This window comes from Anomaloglossus baeobatrachus, chromosome 6, assembly GCF_048569485.1.
Source record: "Anomaloglossus baeobatrachus isolate aAnoBae1 chromosome 6, aAnoBae1.hap1, whole genome shotgun sequence".
Classification (NCBI taxonomy): Eukaryota; Metazoa; Chordata; class Amphibia; order Anura; family Aromobatidae; genus Anomaloglossus; species Anomaloglossus baeobatrachus.
Window position 1 is genome coordinate 119,486,750 of NC_134358.1, and position 27,026 is coordinate 119,513,775.

At 51.9% G+C, this 27,026-nt stretch overlaps 1 protein-coding gene across 5 annotated transcripts in view; it reads right to left on the minus strand.

Moving 5' to 3' along the window:
- Positions 1-27,026, minus strand: part of ORC5 (origin recognition complex subunit 5) — an 85,427-nt gene that overhangs the window by 44,497 nt on the left and 13,904 nt on the right. For all 5 annotated transcript variants that reach the window (XR_012724443.1, XM_075316314.1, XM_075316313.1 and 2 more), the window contains 4 exons: positions 26,916-27,008; positions 20,005-20,208; positions 18,744-18,818; positions 148-259 (listed from right to left, as the gene is read on the minus strand). Coding sequence is in view for 4 of the 5 variants with exons in the window: in XM_075316314.1 (XP_075172429.1) it covers positions 148-259; positions 18,744-18,818; positions 20,005-20,208; positions 26,916-27,008 (484 nt within the window). In the remaining variant the exon portion in view is untranslated. The remainder of the gene's footprint in view (positions 1-147; positions 260-18,743; positions 18,819-20,004; positions 20,209-26,915; positions 27,009-27,026) is intronic.

The window sequence follows — 27,026 nt, forward strand, 5'->3', positions numbered from 1 at the left end:
TGTTACTGAAGATGTTATATGTATTGACATTTATGAGTTTATAGCAGCTGTGGATCTCCTACAATCTCTGTAAATAATTTTGACTTTCCTCCCTTTCCCTTTCTTTAAAATACAAATTAAGGAAAATGTTAGATAGTAGAAACATACCTTTACCATAGTCCGCAAAATATATAGTCAGAGGCTCCAGGCAGCCTGTGTTTGGTCGGAAGGTCTCCCAGGCTCTCTCAGTCAGGAAAATCACTGTTACATTATTACCAGTCTATAATATGAAAAGGACAGCCATCATAACATAAGTGTGTCTATACGTGTACACATGACCAGAGTACACACTTACATATACAAACCAGCACACACAAAGTCACCAATTCTCTGTGCACATATGTGGAGCCTGCAGTCAAAGTGTAGATGTCAGTAAGTGTTGATTTACAGGCCACAATGTCTGCTGCTGTATAAGCATATTGTGAGATAAGTCGCTAGTGGGCTGCAATTATTCAAAAATAAATAAAATACTACCAGTCATAATACCAATGAAGGGAATTTTGTTTACTTACCGTAAATTCCTTTTCTTCTAGCTCCTATTGGGAGACCCAGACAATTGGGTGTATAGCTTATGCCTCCGGAGGCCACACAAAGTATTACACTTTAAAAAGTGTAACCCCTCCCCTCTGCCTATACACCCTCCCGTGCATCACGGGCCCATCAGTTTTGGTGCCAAAGCAGGAAGGAGGAAACTTATAAATTGGTCTAAGGTAAACTCAATCCGAAGGATGTTCGGAGAACTAAACCATGAACCAAAGAACAATTCAACATGAACAACATGTGTACACAAAAGAACAACAGCCCGAAGGGAACAGGGGCGGGTGCTGGGTCTCCCAATAGGAGCTAGAAGAAAAGGAATTTACGGTAAGTAAACAAAATTCCCTTCTTCTTTGTCGCTCCATTGGGAGACCCAGACAATTGGGACGTCCAAAAGCAGTCCCTGGGTGGGTAAAAGAATACCTCGATAAAAAGAGCCGTAAAACGGCCCCCTCCTACAGGTGGGCAACTGCCGCCTGAAGGACTCGCCTACCTAGGCTGGCATCTGCCGAAGCATAGGCATGCACCTGATAGTGTTTTGTGAAAGTGTGCAGACTCGACCAGGTAGCCGCCTGACACACCTGCTGAGTCGTAGCCTGGTGCCGCAATGCCCAGGACGCACCCACGGCTCTGGTAGAATGGGCTTTCAGCCCTGAAGGAACCGGAAGCCCAGAAGAACGGTAGGCCTCAAGAATCGGTTCCTTGATCCACCGAGCCAAAGTTGACTTGGAAGCCTGCGACCCTTTACGCTGGCCAGCGACAAGGACAAAGAGCGCATCAGAACGGCGCAGGGGCGCCGTACGAGAAATATAGAGTCGGAGAGCTCTCACGAGATCTAACAAGTGCAAATCCTTTTCACATTGGCGAACTGGATTGGGACAAAAAGAAGGTAAGGAGATATCCTGATTGAGATGAAAAGGGGATACCACCTTCGGGAGAAACTCCGGGACCGGACGCAGAACCACCTTATCCTGGTGAAACACCAGGAAGGGGTCTTTGCATGACAGCGCTGCTAGCTCAGACACTCTCCGAAGTGATGTGACTGCCACTAGGAAGACCACCTTCTGCGAAAGGCGTGAAAGAGAAACATCCCTCATCGGCTCGAAAGGTGGTTTCTGAAGAGCCGTTAGCACCCTGTTAAGATCCCAGGGTTCTAGCGGACGCTTGTAAGGTGGGACTATGTGGCAAACTCCCTGCAGGAACGTGCGTACCTGCGGAAGCCTGGCTAGACGCTTTTGAAAAAACACGGAAAGCGCCGATACCTGTCCCTTGAGAGAGCCGAGAGACAAACCCTTGTTTAATCCGGATTGAAGGAAAGACAGAAAAGTGGGCAATGCAAACAGCCAGGGAGTAAACCCCTGATCAGAGCACCAGGATAAGAAGATCCTCCACGTCCTGTGGTAGATCTTGGCGGACGTTGGTTTCCTGGCCTGTCTCATAGTGGCAATGACCTCTTGAGATAACCCTGAAGACGCTAGGATCCAGGACTCAATGGCCACACAGTCAGGTTGAGGGCCGCAGAATTCAGATGGAAAAAAGGCCCTTGAGACAGCAAGTCTGGTCGGTCTGGTAGTGCCCATGGTTGACCCACTGTGAGATGCCACAGATCCGGGTACCACGACCTCCTCGGCCAGTCTGGGGCGATGAGGATGGCGCGGCGGCAGTCGGACTTGATCTTGCGTAACACTCTGGGCAGCAGTGCCAGAGGGGGAAATACATAGGGCAGTCGAAACTGCGACCAATCCTGAACTAATGCGTCTGCCGCCAGAGCTCTGATCTTGAGACCGTGCCATGAATGCCGGGACCTTGTTGTTGTGCCGGGACGCCATTAGATCGACGTCTGGCGTTCCCCAGCGGCAACAGATCTCTTGAAACACGTCCGGGTGAAGAGACCATTCCCCTGCGTCCATGCCCTGGCGACTGAGAAAGTCTGCTTCCCAGTTTTCTACGCCCGGGATGTGAACTGCGGATATGGTGGAGGCTGTGGCTTCCACCCACAGCAGAATCCGCCGAACTTCTTGGAAGGCTTGACGACTGCGTGTGCCGCCTTGGTGGTTGATGTACGCCACCGCCGTGGCGTTGTCCGACTGAATTCGGATCTGCCTGCCTTCCAGCCACAGCTGGAACGCCTTTAAGGCTAGATACACTGCCCTTATCTCCAGAACATTGATCTGAAGGGAGGACTCTGTCTGAGTCCAGGTTCCCTGAGCCCTGTGGTGGAGGAAGACCGCTCCCCACCCTGACAGACTCGCGTCCGTCGTGACCACAGCCCAGGATGGGGGCAGGAAGGATTTCCCTTTCGACAGGGAAGTGGGAAGAAGCCACCACTGAAGAGAGGCTTTGGTTGCCCGAGAAAGAGAGACGTTCCTGTCGAGGGACGTCGACCTCCTGTCCCATTTGCGGAGAATGTCCCATTGGAGTGGACGCAGATGAAACTGCGCAAATGGAACTGCCTCCATTGCTGCCACCATCTTCCCTAGGAAGTGCATGAGCCGCCTCAAGGGGTGAGACTGGGCTCGAAGGAGAGATTGCACCCCTGTCTGTAGTGAACGCTGTTTGTCCAGCGGGAGCTTCACTATTGCTGAGAGAGTATGAAATTCCATCCCGAGGTAAGTTAGCGATTGGGTCGGTGTCAAATTTGACTTTGGGAAATTGATGATCCACCCGAACCTCTGGAGAGTCTCCAGAGCAGTGTTCAGGCTGTGTTGGCATGCCACCCGGGAGGGTGCTTTGACTAGAAGATCGTCTAAGTAAGGGATCACCGAGTGTCCCTGAGAGTGCAGGACTGCCACCACTGCTGCCATGACCTTGGTGAAGACCCGTGGGGCTGTCGCCAGGCCAAAAGGCAGTGCCACGAACTGAAGGTGTTCGTCTCCGATGGCGAAACGCAGGAAGCGTTGATGCTCTGGTGCAATCGGCACGTGGAGATAAGCATCCCTGATGTCGATTGATGCTAGGAAGTCTCCTTGGGACATCGAGGCGATGACGGAGCGGAGAGATTCCATCCGGAACTGTCTGGTTTTCACGTGTCGGTTGAGCAGTTTGAGGTCCAGAATGGGACGGAATGATCCGTCCTTTTTTGGCACCACAAACAAGTTGGAGTAAAAACCGCGACCACATTCTTGAAGGGGAACAGGAATCACCACTCCTTCTGCCTTCAGAGTGTTCACCGCCTGAAAAAGAGCATCGGCTCGCTCTGGGGGCGGAGATGTTCTGAAGAAACGAGTCGGAGGACGAGAGCTGAGCTCTATCCTGTAACCGTGAGACAGAATGTCTCTCACCCATCGGTCTTGGACATGTGGCAACCAGGCGTCGCAAAAGCGGGAGAGCCTGCCACCGACCGAGGATGCGGTCTGGGGAGGCCGAAAGTCATGAGGAAGCCGCCTTGGGGGCGGTTCCTCCGGCGGTCTTTTTAGGACGTGACTTAGACCTCCATGAAGCAGAGTTCCTCTGGCCCTTCTGTGGCCTGTTGGACGTGGAGAATTGAGACGTGGCTGAGGGCCGAAAGGACCGAAACCTCGGTTGTATCCTCCGTTGCTGAGGTCTGTTTGGTTTGGACTGGGGTAATGACGAGTCCTTTCCCTTGGATTGTTTAATAATTTAATCCAATTGCTCGCCAAACAGACGGTCGCCAGAAAATGGCAAACCGGTTAAGAACTTCTTGGAAGCAGAGTCTGCCTTCCATTCGCGTAGCCACATGGCCCTGCGAACTGCCACTAAATTGGCGGATGCTACCGCTGTACGGCCCGCAGAGTCCAGGACAGCATTCATGGCGTAGGACGCAAAAGCCGACGCCTGAGAGGTTAAAGACACAACCTGCGGAGTAGAGGCACGTGTGACTGCATTAATCTCAGACAGACAAGCTGAGATAGCTTGGAGTGCCCATACGGCTGCGAATGCCGGAGCAAAAGACGCGCCTATGGCTTCATAGATGGATTTCATCAGGAGCTCTATTTGCCTGTCAGTGGCATCTTTGAGCGATGAACCATCCGCCACTGCTACTATGGATCTAGCCGCCAGTCTAGAGACCGGAGGATCCACCTTGGGACACTGAGCCCAACCCTTAACTACTTCAATGGGGAAGGGGTAACGTGTGTCATTAAGGCGCTTAGTAAAGCGCTTGTCCGGAAATGCTCGGTGTTTCTGGACTGTATCTCTGAAGTTGGAGTGATCTAAAAACGCACTGCGTATACGTTTGGGAAACCTAAATTGGAATTTCTCCTGCTGAGAAGCTGACTCCTCAATCGGTGGAGGTGGAGGAGAAAGTTCTAGCACCTGGTTGATGGACGCTATAAGGTCATTTACTATGGCGTCCCCTTCAGGTGTATCAAGATTGAGAGCAGCGTCAGGATCAGAGCCCTGATCTGCCACCTCCGCTTCATCCTCCAGAGAGTCCTCATGCTGAGACCCTGAGCAGTGTGAAGAAGTCGAGGGAAGCTCCTAGCGAGCCCGCTTAGCCGGTCTGGGACTGCGGTACGTGTCGGAGTCCTCCCCGTGGGACCTAGAAGTCACCCCAGGAGCACTTTGCTGCTCCAACCGAAGGGGGCCTGGGGGCAATGATTCAACAGTGCCCGGGGCCTGTGTTACAGGTCTGGACTGCAAAGCTTCTAGTATCTTAGCAGACCATCTATCCATAGACTGAGTCATGGATTGTGAAAGTGACTCAGAAAGTTTGTCAGCCAGCACTGCAAACTCTGTCCCTGCCACCTGGACAGTGGTAGCCGGTGGTTCTACCTGGGCCGGGGGTCCCCCCCGTGGCTGAGGCTCCGGCTGAGTGAGTGTCACAGGGGCCGAGCATTGCACACAATGAGGGTAGGTGGAACCTGCAGGTAACATAGCCGCACAAGAGGTACAGGTTGCAAAATAAGCCTGTGCCTTGGCACCCTTGCTTTTTGCGGACGACATGCTGTTGTCTCCTCTTAGAGCAATCAGTGAGGGTATATAGCCAAAAGCAAATTATGCGGCCGAACAGAGCAATGTATACAGTATATGGACATATATATATATATATATATATATATATATATATATATATATATATACTCTTCGGCACCCGGGGGGGCCAGCACCAGGTAACCGGTGCGGCTTACCGACCGCCCTCAGCGGTTGTGTGTCCACCAGATTCCCTGCCTGGGCCTCCCAGAGCTGTGGAGCTCGGTCTGAAGTTCTCCACCGGCAGAAGTGCAGATAGCAATGGCTGCCAGCGTTCTCAGAGGAGGAGGGAGCCGTGGGCGTGCCTCAGAAAGTGCGGGAATCTGGTGCCCCGCAGTGCTCAGTGAGGGGGGAGGAGGATACCTAGTATGCTCCAGCCCTCACCGCTGATGTTCAGTCTAGCGTCCCGCCCTTACCCCTGACTGGCAGGCCCGGGGGCGGGAGTATGCGGTACTAGGCCGCAGAAGCCGGGGACTAAAGTTAGTAACCCGGCCGGCAAACAAGCGCGGTCGGCGCGGTAGTCCCGGCGGTGGAGCTGGAGGTGTCAAAACACACAGCAGCCGCTGCAGCGTCTGTTACACAGGCGCTCTATGCGCCGTCCCCAAGGGGACACAGAGTACCTCATAGAAGCAGGGCCTGTCCCTGATGATACCCGATCTCCTGTCCGTCAGATTCCCCCAGGGGCTGCGGAGGGAGCCCGGTCCCAGTGCATGGTGACCGGTTAGGATCCCACTTCTCCCAGAGCCCCTAAGGGATGGGGAAGGATAACGGCATGTGGCTCCAGCCTTTGTACCCGCAATGGGTACCTCAACCTTAACAGCACCGCCGACCAGAGTGGGGTGAGAAGGGAGCATGCCGGGGGCCCTGTTAGGGGCCCTATTTTCTTCCATCCGATAAAGTCAGCAGCTGCTGCTGACTAAAATGTGGAGCTTGCGTGCATGTGTGCCTCCTTCAACACAAAGCAAAAAACTGATGGGCCCGTGATGCACGGGAGGGTGTATAGGCAGAGGGGAGGGGTTACACTTTTTAAAGTGTAAAACTTTGTGTGGCCTCCGGAGGCAGAAGCTATACACCCAATTGTCTGGGTCTCCCAATGGAGCGACAAAGAAAAGGAATTTACGGTAAGTAAACAAAATTCCCTTCTTCTTTGTCGCTCCATTGGGAGACCCAGACAATTGGGACGTCCAAAAGCAGTCCCTGGGTGGGTAAGAAAAAAAAAAAAATACCTCAATAACAAGAGCCGAAACGGCCCTCCTCTTACAGGTGGGCAACCGTCGCCTGAAGGACTCGCCTACCTAGACTGGCGTCTGCCGAAGCATAGGTATGCACTTGATAGTGTTTCGTGAAAGTGTGCAGACTAGACCACGTCGCTGCCTGACACACCTGCTGAGCCGTAGCCCGGTGCCGCAATGCCCAGGACGCACCCACGGCTCTGGTAGAATGGGCTTTCAGCCCTGAAGGAAGCGGAAGCCCAGAAGAACGGTAGGCTTCGAGAATCGGTTCCTTGATCCACCGAGCCAAGGTTCACTTGGAAGCCTGCGAACCCTTACGCTGGCCAGCGACAAGGACAAAGAGCGCATCTGAACGACGCAGGGGCGCCGTGCGAGACACGTAGAGCCGGAGTGCTCTCACCAGATCCAAAGAGTGCAAATCCTTTTCACATTGGTGAATTGGATTAGGGCAAAATGAAGGTAAGGAGATATCCTGATTGAGGTGAAAAGTAGATACCACCTTAGGGAGAAATTCCGGAACCGGACGCAGAACCACCTTATCCTGGTGAAACACCAGGAAGGGGGCTTTGCATGATAGCGCTGCAAGCTCAGACACTCTCCGGAGTGATGTAATTGCCACTAGAAAGGCCACCTTTTGCGAAAGACATGATAAAGAGACATCCCGCAGCGGCTCGAAAGGTGGTTTCTGAAGAGCCGTTAGCACCCTCTTAAGATCCCAGGGTTCCAGCGGACGCTTGTAAGGTGGGACTATGTGGCAAACTCCCTGCAGGAACGTGCGGACCTGCAGAAGCCTGGCTAGGCGCTTTTGAAAAAATACAGAGAGCGCCGATACTTGGCCCTTGAGAGAGCAGAGTGACAAACCCTTGTCCATTCCGGATTGGAGAAATGAAAAAAAAGTGGGTAAGGCAAACGGCCATGGAGAGAAACCGTTATCAGAGCACCAGGATAAGAAGATTTGCCAAGACCTATAATAGATCTTGGCGGACATTGGCTTTCTGGCTTGTCTCATGGTGGCAATGACATCCTGAGATAACCCTGAAGACGCTAGGAGCCAGGACTCAATGGCCACACAGTCAGGTTGAGGGCCACAGAATTCAGATGGAAAAATGGCCCTTGTGACAGCAAGTCTGGGCAGTCTGGAAGCGCCCACGGCTGACCCACCGTGAGATGCCACAGATCCGGGTACCACGACCGCCTCGGCCAGTCTGGAGCGACGAGAATGGCGCGACGGCAGTCGGATCTGATCTTGCGTAACACTCTGGGCAGCATCGCCAGAGGAGGAAACACATAAGGCAGTCGGAACTGCGACCAGTCCTGAACTAACGCGTCCGCCGCCAGAGCTCTGTGATCCTGAGACCGTGCCATGAATGCTGGGACTTTGTTGTTGTGCCGTGACGCCATGAGATCGACGTCCGGCGTTCCCCAGCGGCGACAGATCTCTCGAAACACTTCTGGGTGCAGAGACCATTCCCCCGCATCCATGCCCTGACGACTGAGAAAATCTGCCTCCCAGTTTTCTACGCCCGGGATGTGAACTGCGGAGATGGTGGAGGCTGTGGCTTCCACCCACTGCAGAATCCGCCGGACTTCCTGGAAGGCTTGACGACTGCGAGTGCCGCCTTGGTGGTTGATGTATGCGACGGCAGTGGCGTTGTCCGACTGGATACGGATCTGCCTGCCCTCCAGCCACCGCTGAAAAGCCAATAGGGCTAGATACACTGCCCTTATTTCCAGAACATTGATCTGAAGGGAAGACTCCATCGGAGTCCAGGTTCCCTGAGCCCTGTGGTGGAGAAAAACCGCTCCCCACCCTGACAGGCTCGCGTCCGTGGTGACCACAGCCCAGGTTGGGGGTAGGAAGGATTTTCCCTGCGATAGAGAATTGGGAAGGAGCCACCACTGAAGTGACGTCTTGGTTGCAAGGGAAAGAGAGACGTTCCTGTCGAGGGAAGCCGACCTCCTGTCCCATTTGCGGAGAATGTCCCATTGGAGCTGCCGTAGATGGAATTGCGCGAACGGCACTGCCTCCATCGCTGCCACCATTTTCCCCAGGAAGTGCATGAGGCGCCTTAAGGAGTGTGACTGACTCCGAAGAAGTGATTGCACCCCTGCCTGCAGAGAAATCTGTTTGTCTCGCGGTAGCTTGACTACCGCTGACTGTGTATGAAACTCCATCCCGAGGTAAGTCAGTGATTGGGTCGGTGTCAACTTGGATTTCGGGAAGTTGATGATCCACCCGAACTGCTGGAGAGTCGTCAGAGCGACTGTGAGGCTGTGTTGACACGCCACCCGAGAAGGGGCCCTGACTAGGAGATCGTCTAGGTAGGGAATCACCGAGTGGCCCTGAGAGTGTAGGACCGCCACGACGGATGCCATGACTTTGGTGAAAACCCGTGGGGCTGTCGCCAGGCCGAAAGGCAATGCCACGAACTGAAGGTGTTCGTCCCTGATGGCGAAACGCAAGAAGCGTTGATGTTCGGGTGCGATCAGCACGTGGAGATAAGCATCTTTGATGTCGATCGATGCTAGGAAGTCTCCTTGTGACATCGAGGCGATGACCGAGCGGAGAGATTCCATCCGAAACCGTCTGGTTCTCACGTGTCTGTTGAGCAGTTTGAGGTCCAGAACGGGACAGAATGATCCGTCCTTTTTTGGCACCACGAACAAGTTGGAGTAAAAACCGCGACCACGTTCCTGAAGGGGAACGGGGGTCACAACTCCTTCTGTCTTCAGAGCGTCCACCGCCTGAAAAAGTGCGTCGGCCTGAGCGGGGGGCAGAGAGGTTCTGAAGAAACGAGCCGCAGGACGGGAGCTGAACTCTATCCTGTAACCGTGAGACAGAATGTCTCTCACCCATCGGTCTTGAACATGTGGCCACCAGGCGTCGCCAAAGCGGGAGAGCCTGCCACCGACCGAGGATGCGGTTAGGGGATGCCGAGAGTCATGAGGAGGCCGCCTTGGAGGCAGTGCCTGCCGCGACCTTTTGGGGGCGTGACTTGGACCGCCACGCATAGGAGTTCCTCTGGCCTTTCTCCTGCCTGCTGGACGAAGAGGATTGGGGCTTGGCGGAGGGACGAAAGGACCGAAACCTCGATTGTATTTTCCGTTGTTGAGGTCTCTTAGGTCTGGACTGGGGTAAGGATGAGTCCTTTCCCTTGGATTCCTTAATAATGTCATCCAATCGTTCGCCAAACAAGCGTTCGCCAGCAAACGGCAAACCGGTTAAGAACCTCTTGGAGGCCGAGTCTGCCTTCCATTCGCGCAGCCACATGGCCCTGCGGACTGCCACAGAGTTAGCGGATGCCACAGCTGTACGGCTAGCCGAGTCTAGGACTGCGTTCATGGCGTAGGAAGAAAAAGCTGACGCTTGAGAAGTCAAAGACGCAACTTGCGGAGCAGAATTACGTGTGACAGCATTAATCTCAGTCAGACAAGCCGAGATAGCTTGGAGTGCCCACAAGGCTGCAAAGGCCGGGGCAAAAGACGCGCCCGTGGCCTCATAGATGGACTTCACCAGGAGCTCTATCTGCCTGTCAGTGGCATCCTTTAGCGATGAGCCATCTGCCACCGATACCACAGATCTAGCCGCCAATCTAGAGACTGGAGGATCCACCTTGGGACATTGAGCCCACCCCTTAATGACTTCAGCGGGGAAGGGGTAACGCGTGTCAGTGAGGCGCTTAGTAAAGCGCTTGTCCGGAACCGCTCTGGGCTTCTGGACAGCGTCTCTGAAGTTAGAGTGATCGATCCAACACCTGGTTGATGGACGAGATAAGATCATTCACTAATGCGTCCCCCTCAGGTGTATCAAGGTTAAGGGCGACGTCAGGGTCAGAACCCTGAGCTGCGACGTTCGCCTCGTCCTCCAGAGAGTCCTCAAGCTGGGAACCCGAGCAGCGTGAAGAAGTCGGGGAAGATTCCCAGCGAGCCCGCTTAGCCTGTCTAGGACTGTGGTCCTGGCAGGAGTCCTCCGCGTGGGACCTAGGGCCCAACCTGGGAGCGCCCTGCGGCTCGGACCGAGAGGGGCCTGGAGGTGACGATCCAACAGGGGCCGGGGCCTGTGTAAGGACCGGTCTGGACTGCAAAGCTTCTAGTAGCTTGGCAGACCATTTGTCCATAGACTGAGCCATGGATTGTGAAAGTGACTCAGAGAGTTTCTCAGCAAAAGAGGAGAACTCTGTCCCTGGCGCCTGGACAGGGGGAGCAGGGGGGTCTACATGAGCCGAGGGGTCCACTAGTGACCGAGGCTCCGGCTGAGCAAGTGAAACAGGGGTCGAGCATTGCTCACAGTGAGGGTAGGTGGAACCCGCAGGTAACATAGCCCCACAAGAGGTACAGGCCGCAAAAAAACCCTGTGCCTTAACAGCTTTGCTCCTTGTGGACGACATGCTGTTGTCTCCTAGGAGAATGATCACTGAGGGTATATGGGCAAAAACAGGGTATACAGCCCGACCGAACAGAAATATATATATATAAATACGTATCTATTCCGGCACCCTAGGGGGGGACCAGCACCGGGTGACCGGTGTGGCTTACCGACCGCTAACAAGCGGTGTGTGTGCCTCCAGATTCCCAGCTTTAGGTCCCCTTGGAGCTGCAGAGCTGTGCCTGAGAATCCTCCACCGGCAGAATGCTCAAAAAATGGCTGCCGGAGATCTCAGGGGAGGAGTGGAGCCGTGGGCGGCGCCAGGAAAGTGCGGGAATCTGGGGTCCCCACAGTGATCAGTGAGGGGGGAGGAAACATGCAGGATGCTCCAGCCCTCACATCCGACGTCAGGTCGGCAGTCCCGCCCTTACCCCTGACAGGCAGGCCCGGGGGCGGGATTTTTGCGACTAGGCCGCGATGAAGCCGGGGACTAAATTTGAGACCGCGCCCGACAAGCAGGCACGGTCGGCGCGGAAGTCCGCCGGTCTTCTCAATTCAGCAGCTGCCGCAGCGTCCGGGAAGAAGGTGCGCTCCTGCACATTCCCCAATGGGGACACAGAGTACCTTATAGTTGCAGGGCCCGGTCCCTGAGGTTGAATAGACTCCGGTCCGGCAGATTCCCACAGGGGCTGCGGAGGGAGCACGGTCCCAGCAACTGGATGACCGTTCAGGATCCCACTTCTCCCAGAGCCGCTAAGGGATGGTGAAGGAGACGGCATGAGGCTCCGGCCTTTGTACCCGCAATGGGTATCTCAACCTTAACAACACCGCCGACATAGTGGGGTGAGAAGGGAACATGCCGGGGGCCCCGTGGGGGCCCTCTTTTCTTCCAAACGACATAACTAATATGAGAATGCATGAGTGGATGTGTGCCTCCTTCCACACAAAGCATAAAACAGAGGAGCCCGTGATCCACGGGAGGGTGTATAGGCAGAGGGGAGGGGTTACACTTTTTAAAGTGTAATACTTTGTGTGGCCTCCGGAGGCAGAAGCTATACACCCAATTGTCTGGGTCTCCCAATGGAGCGACAAAGAAATCATTTTTTATTATAAATATATCATGTGTGTGCAGTACCATAGTCTACTATTGGTGTTTGATATTTTCCATTTGAACAAATTTATAATATAGATAGATATCTATATCTATAAAATATTTGTTTGCAATACCATAGTCTGCTACAAGATTTTGTACCATTCCATCTACACCAAAAACACTACTGAATAGGGACTAGTGGTGAGCGAGGACTATCATGCTCAGTACGGTACTCGTGACCACCATTTTGACGCTCGGACTAGCTTGATTCATGTATGATGGAATTCAATAGAAATTTCAGTACTGTGCACTCAAGCAGGGAAGTGCTCGCTTATCACTAATAGGGACCTCGATAATGGCCTATGTATGGATTTAGAGTATGCATTAGTAAAACGCAACACCAAACATAGCACCAAAGGGAGATATAAACAGGGCCAAATGAAGGGAATTTTGTTTACTTACCGTAAATTCCTTTTCTTCTAGCTCCAATTGGGAGACCCAGACAATTGGGTGTATAGGCTATGCCTCCGGAGGCCGCACAAAGTATTACACTTAAAAGTGTTAAGCCCCTCCCCTTCTGCCTATACACCCCCCGTGCTCCCACGGGCTCCTCAGTTTTGGTGCAAAAGCAAGAAGGAGGAAAAGAATTATAAACTAGTTTAAAGTAACTTCAATCCGAAGGAATATCGGAGAACTGAAACCATTCAACATGAACAACATGTGTACACAAAAAAAAACAGGGGCGGGCGCTGGGTCTCCCAATTGGAGCTAGAAGAAAAGGAATTTACGGTAAGTAAACAAAATTCCCTTCTTCTTTGTCGCTCCATTGGGAGACCCAGACAATTGGGACGTCCAAAAGCAGTCCCTGGGTGGGTAAAATAATACCTCGTAAGAGAGCCGTAAAACGGCCTCTTCCTACAGGTGGGCAACCGCCGCCTGAAGGACTCGTCTACCTAGGCTGGCATCCGCCGAAGCATAGGTATGCACCTGATAGTGTTTCGTGAAAGTGTGCAGGCTCGACCAGGTAGCCGCCTGACACACCTGCTGAGCCGTAGCCTGGTGCCTCAAAGCCCAGGACGCTCCCACGGCTCTGGTAGAATGGGCCTTCAGCCCTGAGGGAACCGGAAGCCCAGCCGAACGGTAGGCTTCGAGAATTGGCTCCTTGATCCACCGAGCCAAGGTTGATTTGGAAGCCTGTGACCCTTTAAGGACAAAGAGTGCATCCGAGCGGCGCAGGGGCGCCGTACGAGAAATGTAGAGTCTGAGTGCTCTCACCAGATCTAACAAGTGCAAATCCTTTTCACATTGGTGAACTGGATGAGAACAAAAAGAAGGTAAGGAGATATCCTGATTGAGATGAAAGGGGGATACCACCTTAGGGAGAAATTCCGGAACCGGACGCAGAACCACCTTGTCCTGGTGAAAAACCAGGAAAGGGGCTTTGCATGACAGCGCTGCTAGCTCAGACACTCTCCGAAGTGAAGTGACTGCTACTAGAAAAACCACTTTCTGCGAAAGGCGTGAGAGAGAAATATCTCTCATTGGCTCGAATGGTGGTTTCTGAAGAACCAGCAGCACCCTGTTCAGATCCCAGGGTTCTAACGGCCGCTTGTAAGGAGGAACGATGTGACAAACCCCCTGCAGGAACGTGCATACCTGTGGAAGTCTGGCTAGGCGCTTCTGGAAAAACACAGAGAGCGCTGAGACTTGTCCCTTAAGGGAGCCGAGCGACAAACCCTTTTCCAGTCCAGATTGAAGGAAGGACAGAAAAGTGGGCAAGGCAAAAGGCCAGGGAGAAAAACCCTGAGCAGAGCACCATGACAGGAAAATTTTCCACGTCCTGTGGTAGATCTTGGCGGACGTTGGTTTCCTAGCCTTTCTCATAGTGGCAATGACGTCTTGAGATAACCCTGAAGACGCTAGGATCCAGGACTCAATGGCCACACAGTCAGGTTGAGGGCCGCAGAATTCAGATGGAAAAACGGCCCTTGAGATAGCAAGTCTGGTCGGTCTGGTAGTGCCCACGGTTGGCCGACCGTGAGATGCCACAGATCCGGGTACCACGACCGCCTCGGCCAGTCTGGAGCGACGAGGATGACGCGGCGGCAGTCGGCCCTGATCTTGCGTAACACTCTGGGCAACAGTGCCAGCGGAGGAAACATATAAGGGATCTGAAACTGCGACCAATCCTGAACTAAGGCGTCTGCCGCCAGAGCTCTGGGATCTTGAGACCGTGCCATGAACGTCGGTACCTTGTTGTTGTGCCGGGACGCCATGAGGTCGACGTCCGGCACCCCCCAGCGGCAACAGATCTCCTGAAACACGTCCGGGTGAAGGGACCATTCCCCTGCGTCCATGCCCTGGCGACTGAGATAATCTGCTTCCCAGTTTTCCACGCCTGGAATGTGAACTGCAGAGATGGTGGAGGCCGTGGCTTCCACCCACATCAAAATCCGCCGGACTTCCTGGAAGGCTTGCCGACTGCGTGTGCCGCCTTGGTGGTTGATGTATGCCACCGCTGTGGAATTGTCCGACTGAATTCTGATCTGCTTGCCTTCCAGCCACTGCTGGAACGCTTTCAGGGAAAGATACACTGCCCGTATTTCCAGAACATTGATCTGAAGCGAGGACTCTTGCTGGGTCCACGTACCCCGAGCCCTGTGGTGGAGAAAAACCGCTCCCCACCCTGACAGACTCGCGTCCGTCGTGACCACCTCCCAGGATGGGGGTAGGAAGGATTTCCCCTTCGATAATGAAGTGGGAAGAAGCCACCACCGAAGGGAAGCTTTGGTCGCCTGAGAGAGGGAGACGTTCCTGTCGAGGGACGTCTGCTTCCTGTCCCATTTGCGTAGGATGTCCCATTGAAGAGGACGCAGGTGAAACTGCGCGGAAGGAACTGCCTCCATTGCTGCCACCATCTTCCCCAGGAAGTGCATGAGGCGCCTCAAGGGGTGTGACTGGCCTTGAAGGAGAGATTGTATCCCTGTCTGTAGTGACCGCTGCTTGATCAGCGGAAGCTTCACTATCGCTGAGAGGGTATGAAACTCCATGCCAAGGTATGTGAGCGATTGGGCCGGTGTCAGATTTGACTTTGGAAAATTGATGATCCACCCGAAACTCTGGAGAGTCTCCAGGGTAGCGTCGAGGCTGTGTTGGCATGCCTCTTGAGAGGGTGCCTTGATCAGGAGATCGTCCAAGTAAGGGATCACCGAGTGACCCTGAGAGTGGAGGACCGCTACTACAGTAGCCATAACCTTGGTGAAAACCCGTGGGGCTGTTGCCAGGCCGAACGGCAGTGCCACGAACTGCAGGTGCTCGTTTTCTATGGCGAAGCGCAAGAAGCGCTGGTGCTCTGGAGCAATCGGTACGTGGAGATAAGCATCTCTGATATCGATCGATGCAAGGAAATCTCCTTGGGACATTGAGGCGATGACGGAGCGGAGGGATTCCATCCGGAACCGCCTGGTCGTTACGTGTTTGTTGATAAGTTTCAGGTCCAGGACAGGACGGAAAGACCCGTCCTTCTTTGGGACCACAAACAAGTTGGAGTAAAAACCGTGGCCCTGTTGCTGAAGAGGAACAGGGACCACCACTCCTTCTGCCTTCAGAGTGCCCAGCGCCTGCAGAAGAGCCTCGGCTCGCTCGGGAGGCGGGGATGACCTGAAGAATCGAGTCGGGGGACGAGAGGTGAACTCTATCTTGTAACCGTGAGACAGAATGTCTCTCACCCAACGGTCTTTTACCCGTGGCAGCCAGGCGTCGCAAAAGCGGGAGAGCCTGCCACCGACCGAAGATGCGGAGTGAGGAGGCCGAAAGTCATGAGGAAGCCGCTTTGGTAGCGGCACCTCCGGTGGCCTTTTTAGGACGTGACTTAGACCGCCATGCGTCAGAGTTCCTTTGATCTTTCTGAGGCCTTTTGGACGAGGAGAACTGGGACCTGCCCGCGCCCCGAAAGGACCGAAACCTCGACTGCCCCTTCCTCTGTTGGGGTATGTTCGGTTTGGGCTGGGGTAAGGATGTATCCTTTCCCTTGGATTGTTTGATGATTTCATCCAAACGCTCGCCAAACAATCGGTCGCCAGAAATTGGCAAACTGGTTAAGCGCTTTTTGGAAACAGAATCTGCCTTCCATTCCCGTAGCCACAAGGCCCTGCGGAGTACCACCGAATTGGCGGCTGCAACCGCCGTACGGCTCGCAGAGTCCAGGACAGCATTAATAGCGTAAGACGCAAATGCCGACGTCTGAGTGGTTATGGACGCCACCTGTGGCGCGGACGTGCGTGTGGCTGCGTCAATTTGCGCTTGACCTGCTGAGATAGCTTGTAGCGCCCATACGGCTGCGAACGCTGGGGCAAAAGAAGCGCCGATAGCTTCATAGATGGATTTCAACCAGAGTTCCATCTGCCTGTCAGTGGCATCTTTGAGTGAAGCCCCATCTTCCACTGCAAGTATGGATCTAGCTGCCAGTCTGGAGATTGGAGGATCCACTTTGGGACACTGAGCCCAACTTTTGACCACGTCAGGGGGAAAAGGATAACGTGTATCCTTAAGGCGCTTAGAAAAACGCTTATCTGGACAAGCATGGTGATTCTGGACTGCCTCTCTGAAATCAGAGTGGTCCAGAAACATACTCGGTGTACGCTTGGGAAACCTGAAACGGAATTTCTCCTGCTGAGAAGCTGACTCCTCCACCGGAGGAGCTGAAGGAGAAATATCCAACATACGATTGATGGACGCAATAAGGTCGTTCACTATGGCGTCCCCGTCCGGAGTATCAAGATTGAGAGCGGCCTCAGGATCAGAATCCTGATCAGCTGTCTCCGCATCATCAACCAGAGATTCCCCCCTCTGAGACCCTGCACAATATGATGATGTCGAGGGAAAATCTAAGCGAGCTCGCTTAGTCGGTCTGGGGCTGGGGTCTGTGTCAGAACCCTCAGCCTGGGATCCATGAGATACCCCGGGAGGACATTGTTGGTCCAGCTGAGGTGGGCCAGGGAACAAAGATTCAACAGAGTCCCTGTGCTGAGATACCGGCCTGGACTGCAAGGCTTCTAGTATCTTAGCCATAGTCTCAGAGAGTTTTGCAAACTCCGTCCCCGTCACCTGAACAGTGTTAGCAGGTGGCTCCCCCTGGGCCTCTCTTAGCAGAGGCTCCGGCTGAGTAAGTGCCACAGGGGCCGAACAGTGCACACAATGAGGGTCAGTGGAACCTGCCGGTAGCGGGGTCGTACATGCGGCGCAGGCAACATAATACGCCTGTGTTTTGGCACCCCTGCCTTTCGTGGGCGCCATGCTATTATCTTCCCTGAGTAACACAATAGGGTATATAGCCAGAAATCAACTGTGCACCATACAGTGTAAAACATATATACCATAAACATATAATGTTACACTACTGCACAATGGGGCTAGCACCACAGGTGCTGCTTACCACCCGCCTAAAGCGGTTGTGAGGCCACCAGAGTCCCTGCCTGGGTCTCCCAGACTTTGTCCCCCTCTGCAGCGTCCGAGGAGCTGACAGGAATGGCTGCCGGCGTCCTGAGGAGAGGAGGGAGCCGTGGGCGTGACCCAGAAAGAGCGGGAACTGGTGCCCGCACTGTGCACAGTGAGAGGGGTGGAGTATGCAAAGCATGCTCCAGCCCTCAGTGCTGCTCGTTCTGTGCAGCGTCCCGCCCTTCCCCTGCCTGTCAGGGCTGTGGGCGGGAGGAAAGGAAACTAGGCCGCAAAAAGCCAGGGACTCTAGTAATAAACACGGCCGCCGTAAAAGCGCGGCCGGCGTGAAAGTCCCCGGCGCACTACAAGTCCCAGCCGCGCCGCAGTGTTTCCATGGCCGCGGCGGTCAGTGCGGCAGTCCCTATACATAAACACACTCAGCAACGCTGAGTGTGTAATGGCACATATTAACCCGGTCAGCGCCGTGGTCCCCGGTGCACTAGCACACCCAGCAAAGCTGGAGTGTTGCTGTGCGCTGTCCCCACAGGGATACAGAGTACCTCCAAGTAGCAGGGCCATGTCCCTGAACGATACCCGGCTCCTATCCAGCAGGCTCCACAGGAGTTGTGGATGAAGCACGGTCTCAGTGCCTGGAGACCGATGGGATCCCACTTCACCCAGAGCCCTGAGGGGGATGGGGAAGGAAAACAGCATGTGGGCTCCAGCCTCCGTACCCGCAATGGATACCTCAACCTTACAACACCACCGACAAGAGTGGGGTGAGAAGGGAGCATGCTGGGGGCTCTATATGGGCCCACTTTTCTTCCATCCGACATGGTCAGCAGCTGCTGCTGACCAATCTGTGGAGCTGTGCGTGCGTGTCTGACCTCCTTCGCACAAAGCAAAAAACTGAGGAGCCCGTGGGAGCACGGGGGGTGTATAGGCAGAAGGGGAGGGGCTTAACACTTTTAAGTGTAATACTTTGTGCGGCCTCCGGAGGCATAGCCTATACACCCAATTGTCTGGGTCTCCCAATGGAGCGACAAAGAAAAAGACTGATGTTCCACATATGTATGGCTAAATAATGCAAATAGTTCCGTACACTTACCAGTTCCTGAAGCCTCAGGAATCCTGGTACGAGGTTTGCATCCATTTCCCTCAGTACATCTGCCTTGTCAAGGACCTGTTGTGAGAAAGTTTATCCTCATTAGACACACCGTGATTGTGCTCATCAGTGTAAAGAAATCCGAAACATGAAACGTAAAAACTAGCACTCGGCAACATTCAGAATCTGGACATAAATGCAATTGTAGACCAAAGGCTCTCATACATTTCTTTGCAGGAGGGTTTTTGTGCCGAGTAGTGTATCTTACCATACTTTTTCAAAACTGCTACATAAAAAAATAAAAATAAATAGAGATATAAAGGAACAAGGCCACTTTAACACATACCAACAAAACACTTATTGGAGGGATATATTCGGTCAGTTGGTGACTATGGGGTACTTCTCACATAGGAAAATCGCTGCTTAGTCACAGGTTTTGTGACGTACCAGTGACCTCATCAGCGATCTCGCTGTGTGTGACACTAAGCAGCGATCTGGCCCCTGCTGTGAAATCGCTGATCGTTACACACTATTCTGGTTCATTCTTTGGTCTCCCGCTGTGCAGCACACATCAGCGTGTTTGACTATGGCAGACCAACGAGCACCGACTGTGTAAGCAGCGTACGCTGGTAACCAGGGTAAATATCGGGTAACTAAGCAAAGCGCTTTGCTTAGTAACCCGATGTGTACCCTAGCTACGTATACAGGGAGCCAGCGCTGGCACCCTGTAAGCAGTGTACGCTGGTAACCAGGGTAAATATCGGGTAACCAAGCAAAGCGCTTTGCTTAGTTATCCGATATTTACCCTGGTTACCAAGCGCAGCATCGTTACATGAGTCACTGGTGGCTGATGGCTGGTGAGATCTGCCTGATTGACAGCTCACCAGCGACCATGTAGCGACGCACCAACGATCCCTGCCAGGTCGGATCGCTGGTGCGTCGCTACGTGTGATCCCAGCCCATGGCTACATTCCGCATTCTCAGTGCATATACTTACCTAACTAATCAAGTGTAATGCAAATACAGCCTAATCCAGCAAGGAAATATTTCTCCGGGTCAATGAATGACAGATTATGGGACTTCTAAATTGTGTAACAGGCATTGATAAAGACATTTCTTTTTTTATTATTAAATAAAGCAGTTCCCAGAATGGTTTGATATGTTCAAGACACTAAGTGCTGGTTGGATTTTTAACAATTTGCAGCACGTGGCACCTTTTAGTATTGTAATAGAATAAAAACTTGGATATTCAGCTGCTACTTACAATGTAAACCGTCTCATTTTCTAGCCCTTGACTTGTAATCGCTCTCTTATAGAATCGGACAAACTCATTAAATGTGTCACATTTCTCATAAGAAGAAAACTCATTTTCAGGCCCAGGGCAGTGATTGTAAAGCTGGTTCAGGATTTGCTCAAAGAGAAGTCTGGCCGTAAAACACTCCACACAATTCACAAAGGCAGAAGGAAGCTGCAACACAAAACAAAGAAGGATTAAATTTAAATATAATATATATTATATTATATTATATTATATTATATATATTCTGTATATGTAATGAAGATCATTCAGCAAGCCCCTGGCTTGTGTCTAGCCCCCCCGTAGACATTAGACTATCCTCTTGTGAACCCACCAGTACAGGAGGCAGCAGAGCGAGAACTCCTGTGTGTGGGAGAATTGGGCGAGAGGATTGTCAGCTGACAGCTATCCAGAGTGTTTAGGGCTTAAAGGGGTATTCTCATCGCCAAGATCCTATCCCAATATGTAGTAGGTGTAATAATAACAATATCAGCAAATACCTCCAATTAGAAATGTAGTATAGCTCTCCTGATTCACTATGTTGCTAAGCTCATGTTCAGGGCATTGCAGCTTAGGTATCCATGATTACGATAACGTATATAGTCACAGTTAGTTGGTATTGGTCATAACTACGGATACCTAATCTCCTACAATGCCCTGACTATGACGTAAACATAGTGAATCAGAAGAACTACACTGGAGATCAAAATTAGAGAACAATGTATGATCACTTGCTTTTTTCTGAAATAGTGTAATCTACGTTTTGTTTTTTTTTTTGTATGGGGTACACCATGCCACTAGAACAGTGTTTCACAAAAGATCCAAAGTTTATCAACATAAAACCTTAATTTTGCCCAAAATGTCATGATCATAATTAGAGAACAGCAATGACTGTAGCACAGAGAAAGATTATAAGCAAATTTTCTGAAGATAACAACAGTCACCAATCAGTAGGAAGTGTACAGGCCTTTGCTGTGAATGACTTCAGCACATCTGCGGCCACAGGGCATCACTAGTCTCTCACACTGCTCTGGTGTGATTTTGGTCCACTCTTCTTCCAGTCTTTTCCACAGTTCTTTGACTGTTGGGGGTTTGTTGGCCATAACGTTGTCACCAAGGAATTTCCAGAGGTTTTCTATTGGGTTTAGATCAGGACTCTGGGCTGGGGCCATTTCATTGTTTCAATGTTTTCTGTTTCAAGGAACTGCTTTACCTATTTGCTGTGTGACAGGGGGCATTGTCCTGCATGAAAATTGCTGGCTGAGTGATGAATCCAAGTAATGAACCACGTGTTGTTGCAGAAGGTTGTGATACACACTTGCATTCACTCTGCCATGTAGCTGTATGAGAGGTCCATCTCCTGCTGCAGAACACATTCCCAAAACCATGAAATGTCCTCCATCACCTTTCACTGACTTCTAACACACTTTTGGTTCAGTCTTTCCCCAGTTTGCTGACAAAATGTGTCCCCATCAAAATCAAATAAGTTAAACTTGCTCTCATCACTAAAATGACCTGTGGACCCCTTCTCTGGCCACACAACATGCTCCTCACCAAAGGTGAGTCTAGCCTTTGATTTTTTCTGCTAATGAGAGGTTTGGTCACTGGATAGCAGGCTTTAAGTTCAAATGCTCTTAAACGTCATGACGTTCCTTACCCTATTCAGTGTTGAACTGACGACCAATTCCAGCTGCAGTATTTAAGTGATTACCCATGGAGAGTCTCCACATTAAGGTGGTGTCACACACAGCGACAGCGACGTCGCTGCTACGTCACCTTTTTCTGTGACGTAGCAGCGACGTCCCGTCGCTGTCGCTGTGTGTGACATCCAGCAACGAGCTGGCCCCTGCTGTGAGGTCGCTGCTCGTTGCTGAATGTCCTGCTTCATTTTTTTGCTAGTCGCTCTCCCGCTGTGAAGCACACATCGCTGTGTGTGACAGCGAGAGAGCGAAAAACTGAAGCGAGCAGGGAGCAGGAGCCGGCATCTGGCAGCCTGCGGTAAGCTGTAACCAAGGTAAACATCGGGTAACCAAGAAGCCCTTTCCTTGGTTACCCGATATTTACATTAGTTACTAGCACCGCGGCTCTCACGCTGCCAGTGCCGGCTCCCTGCTCTCCTAGCCAGAGTACACATCGGGTTAATTACCCGATGTGTACTCCAGCTACGTGAGCAGGGAGCCGGCACTGGCAGCGTGAGAGCACACCACTTAGCGCTGGCTCTCTGCACACGTAGCCGGAGTACACATCGGGTAATTAACCCGATGTGTACCCTGGCAAGGAGAGCAGGGAGCCAGCGCTAAGCGTGTGCGCTGGTAACCAAGGTAAATATCGGGTAATGGTTAGCCGATATATACCTTAGTTACCAAGTGCAGCATGGCTTCCACAGCGACGGGTGTCGTTATGATCGCTGCTGCGTCTGCTGTGTTTGACAGCTAAGCAGCGATCATAACAGTGACTTACTAGGTCGCTGTTGCGTTACAGAAAATGGTGACGTAACATCGACGTCGTTGTGGCTATGTGTGAACCCAGCTTTATCCTGTCCTCTCTTGCATTTATCTTTCAAGGGCGACCAGCCTTCTTGGGGGACTTGAAAGAGTTTGATGTTGCAAAGATGCAATATTTTCAAAATCACAGACTTGGAACGACCAACTTCTCTTGCTATGGCTGATAGGGTCACCCCTTTGGCCTTCATCTGGACAACCTGCTGCCGGAAGGTTTCAGTCACTTTGGAACACCACCATTTTTTGTAAAGTCAGTGAAAACTGGAAAATTAGGCTGCCAGTTACACAGGGTTTGTCAGATAATGAAATTAGCTCCAAGTGCCAGATTAACACCAATATCTTGCAGATATCTGAATGTGTTCTCTAATTTAGATCAGTATTCTTTTCCATTTATCTCATTTACATTTTTATTATGTGCTTTACAATAAATTCAGTTTATGAAATAAGCTTAAAATCCTGCTAGTATACTCATGTTAGCATATAATCACATAGGACTACACAGTAACATTAACATTTAGGAATTTGTGTGTCGTTCTCTAATTTTGATCTCCAGTGTGTACTACATTTCTAATTAGAGGTATTTGCAATTGTTACACCTACTACATATTGGGATAGGATCTTGGAGATGGGAATACCCCTTTAACACGAATGATTCAAATTGTTGTACACTTTTGTTCCTGGTCTTGTTCCTTGGTGTATTTTGAGCATATTATAATGCCTATTAGGCATTGGGAGTGCTGCAATTATAAGTACAAAGCTTGTCAGGGAGTGTTCACACTGCATTGCGCAGTAAACGTTAGGAAGAATTTTATAGGTATACAGTGGCACATGGCGCTTATAGTCTCCCATAATAAAGAACTTACCGTATTTTTTGTTTTATAAGACGCACCGGATTATAAGATGCACCCCAAATTCAGAGCAAGAAAAAGTGAAAAAAAATTAAATGAGGTCCGTCTTGTAATTCAGGGGTGTCTTATCGGACAGGGGAGTAGCAGTGTTGGAGGAGGCTGTGCTGCTGCAGTGGCGGAGGCTGGGGCTGCGACGGAGGCTGGAGCTGCAACGGAGGCTGGAGCAGCTCTGTTTGAGCTCAGGATGCAACGGCTGCTGCGGCGGAGGCTTGGGCTCCGGCGGAGGCTAGTGCTGCCGTGCTAGGGCAGCTGTGCTGGGGCTCGGGCTGCTGCGGACGGTGAGGGCTTCAAATGGTACCCAGAGTCAGCGCAGATTGAGCGCTAGGCTCAATGGCAAACCGAGATCTCATCTGCGCAAGCGCCACCTCCGGGCACAATTTTCCTGAAGTCCACTGGGGGGAGATCAATGGGTCGGAGGCAGCGCCTGCACAGCTGAGAGCTCCAACTGCGCATGCGCCGACTCCGGGCGGCATTACTTGAAGTCCTCACCGCCCGACCCGCAGCCCCAGCACCAGCTCAGCCGCAAGAGACCCTGCACAGTCGCTGCAGTTGCCGGGGACCACGCACAGCCGCCGGAGACCCCGCACTGCAGCTGCTGACACTGCACAGCTGCCCCAGCACCAGCCTCCGCAGACCCCGCACCAGCCCAGCCACCCCAGCCCCTGCACCAGCCCAGCCACCCCAGCCCCTGCACCAGCCCAGCCACCCCAGCCCCTGCACAGCCGCCGCAGCACTCCCCTTGCTCCTTCCAACCCCCTCTCCACCACCCCGGTAAGCTACTTTCAGATTATAAGATGTTCCCCTCACTTTCCTCTCAAAGGTTTGGGAGGAAAAGTGCGTCTTATAATCTGAAAAATACGGTATATTTGTTTTACTGTGTGCCTCTGTATAGAAAAGGCATACTAGATTATGCTATAATAATAAAAAAAAGTTTTCCTAATATAAATACATACAGAATGGAGCTATGAAGCACACTCTTTGGGCATGCGTTGGGTGAATCTTTAATGTATGCACTGGGAATTGACGTTCTCTGAGTCAAATTAGGCATCTGTGCAAAATTTCTTGATTGTAAATGGGACAGTGCGGATTCCTTTGGCGCACACACACACATATACATATACACAGAGCTTTATATATGTGATTCAGGCTATGACCATACCTACAGAATCTATCTAGCTCATAACCTGGGGACAGCATATATATATATATATATATATATATATATATATATATATATATATATATATATATATATATATATATATATATATATATTTTATATATAATTGCCTTATTCTGTCTGTCTGTCTTGCTCCAAAATGGTGTCCTTACGGTGACACAAAGCTGATTGGCCGCTGGGCTCGCCATGGCCCCGCCCCCCCCGCACGGATTGGCCGCTCGCCTCACCTCGGCTCCGCCCCCCCATGGATTGGTCGCTCGCCTCGGCCTGGCCCCGCCCTCCGCATGTTTTGACCGCTGGCCCCGGCCCTCCGCACGCATCGCCAGACATAACCTTGCGCTGCTGGGATCGTGACGGAGACGGTGAACGCTGGTAACCATTATACACATCGGGTAACTAAGGTCCCTTGGTTACCCGATGTGTATCATAGTTACCAGTGTACACCGGCTCCCGGGGAGCCGGCATTATACTCCTCTCCCCCCAGGACTACTTCTCCTATTATAGTCCTCCTATTATACTCCTCTCTGAGTATAATAGGAGAACTATTATAGCATGGGGGATGGAGCACGATGGGGGGTGCGCAGCATGGGGGATGGAGCACGATGGGGGGTGCGCAGCATGGGGGATGGAGCACGATGGGGTTTGCGCAGCATGGGGGATGGAGCACGATGGGGAGTGCACAGCATGGGGGATGGAGCACGATGGGGAGTGCGCAGCATGGAGGATGGAGCACAATGGGGGGTGCGCAGCATGGGGGATGGAGCACGATCGGGGGTGCGCAGCATGGGGGATGAAGCACGATGGGGGGTGCGCAGCATGGGGGATGGAGCACGATGGGGAGTGCGGAGCATGGAGGATGGAGCACGATGGGGAGTGCGCAGCATGGGGGATGGCGCACGATGGGGGGTGCGCAGCATCGGGGATGGAGCACGATGGGGAATGCACAGCATAGGGGATGGAGCACGATGGGGGGTGGGCAGCATGGGGGATGGAGCACGATGGGGAGTGCGCAGCATGGAGGATGGAGCACGATGGGGAGTGCGCAGCATGGGGGATGGCGCACGATGGGGAGTGCGCAGCATCGGGGATGGAGCACGATGGGGAATGCACAGCATAGGGGATGGAGCACGATGGGGGGTGGGCAGCATGGGGGATGGAGCACGATGGGGGGTGGGCAGCATGGGGGATGGAGCTCGATGGGAGGTGCACACCTCCCCCCAACACACACACACACACACACCACACTGGGAACCACAAACACCGCCATACACAGACACCCACACACACAGACAACGCCGCACACACACACACACACAACACCCAACACACAAACACCGCGGCATACATAAATATACGCACATACCGCACAACACACACATTGCACAAAACATACCTCCCCCCAAAACACACACACCCCACACCCACACAAACCGCGCAACACACACACACATACAACGCTACAGACACACAGCGCGCCACAAACAACGCAACACACAAACAACACCGCTCTCACCCCCCGCCACACCCAGAACATGTACAGCGCCCTACACAAACACTTGGTAACTACACACAACAACATCTATATATATATATATATATATATATAACAAAAATCATACATGAACTACACAATACGTAAATTCTAGAATACACGATGCGTAGAATCGGGCCACCTTCTAGTATAATATATATATATATATATACACACATACACACACACACATACTGTAAATACATATACATCCATAGAGGCTTATCAGATGTCCCATCTTCTTTGCTATTACTCATACTCCATGCTGTTCTTCTCATATCGCTCCTTTGCTATCACTCTCTCTCAGACTACATAGCTTATTTTATTGACGAACGTCCGCCATGGTCTCTGGACCAGAGTCCTGTCAACCTTTTTGTTCATAGAAAGATTCAGAGGGAGGGAAATAATGAGCGGAAACTATTTTTAAGTGTGGGGGGGGGGGATTCTTGTAAGGCTGGAATTCAGTAGGGCACTATATGACCGCAGCAGTGGGGAAGGAGACTATAAAAGTCAATTCTGTGACAGCTGACCCAATGAATGAGGCTGCTGCCCACAATCTCTCCTGTTCAGTATGACATGAAGGAGGCATAAGTAAGGAAGAAGACATAGAAAACACCGTTACTTATTGAAGCTATCCCATTCTAAGCATTTTCTGGGAATATTTATACCTTTGCTGGAGCTTTTATCAGCAAAGTGTATAGCAGCATCACCTCTTTAACTGATGACACTCAATAAATGGTGTGTAGTTGTCTCCTCACCTGTAGTGTACACAGCACCGTCTGCAGGATGTACGTTTTTCCAGTGCCAGTGTGGCCATAAATGAAAATGGAAGGAAAGGTTAAATGTGAACGCTGAAAGATAAACACAAA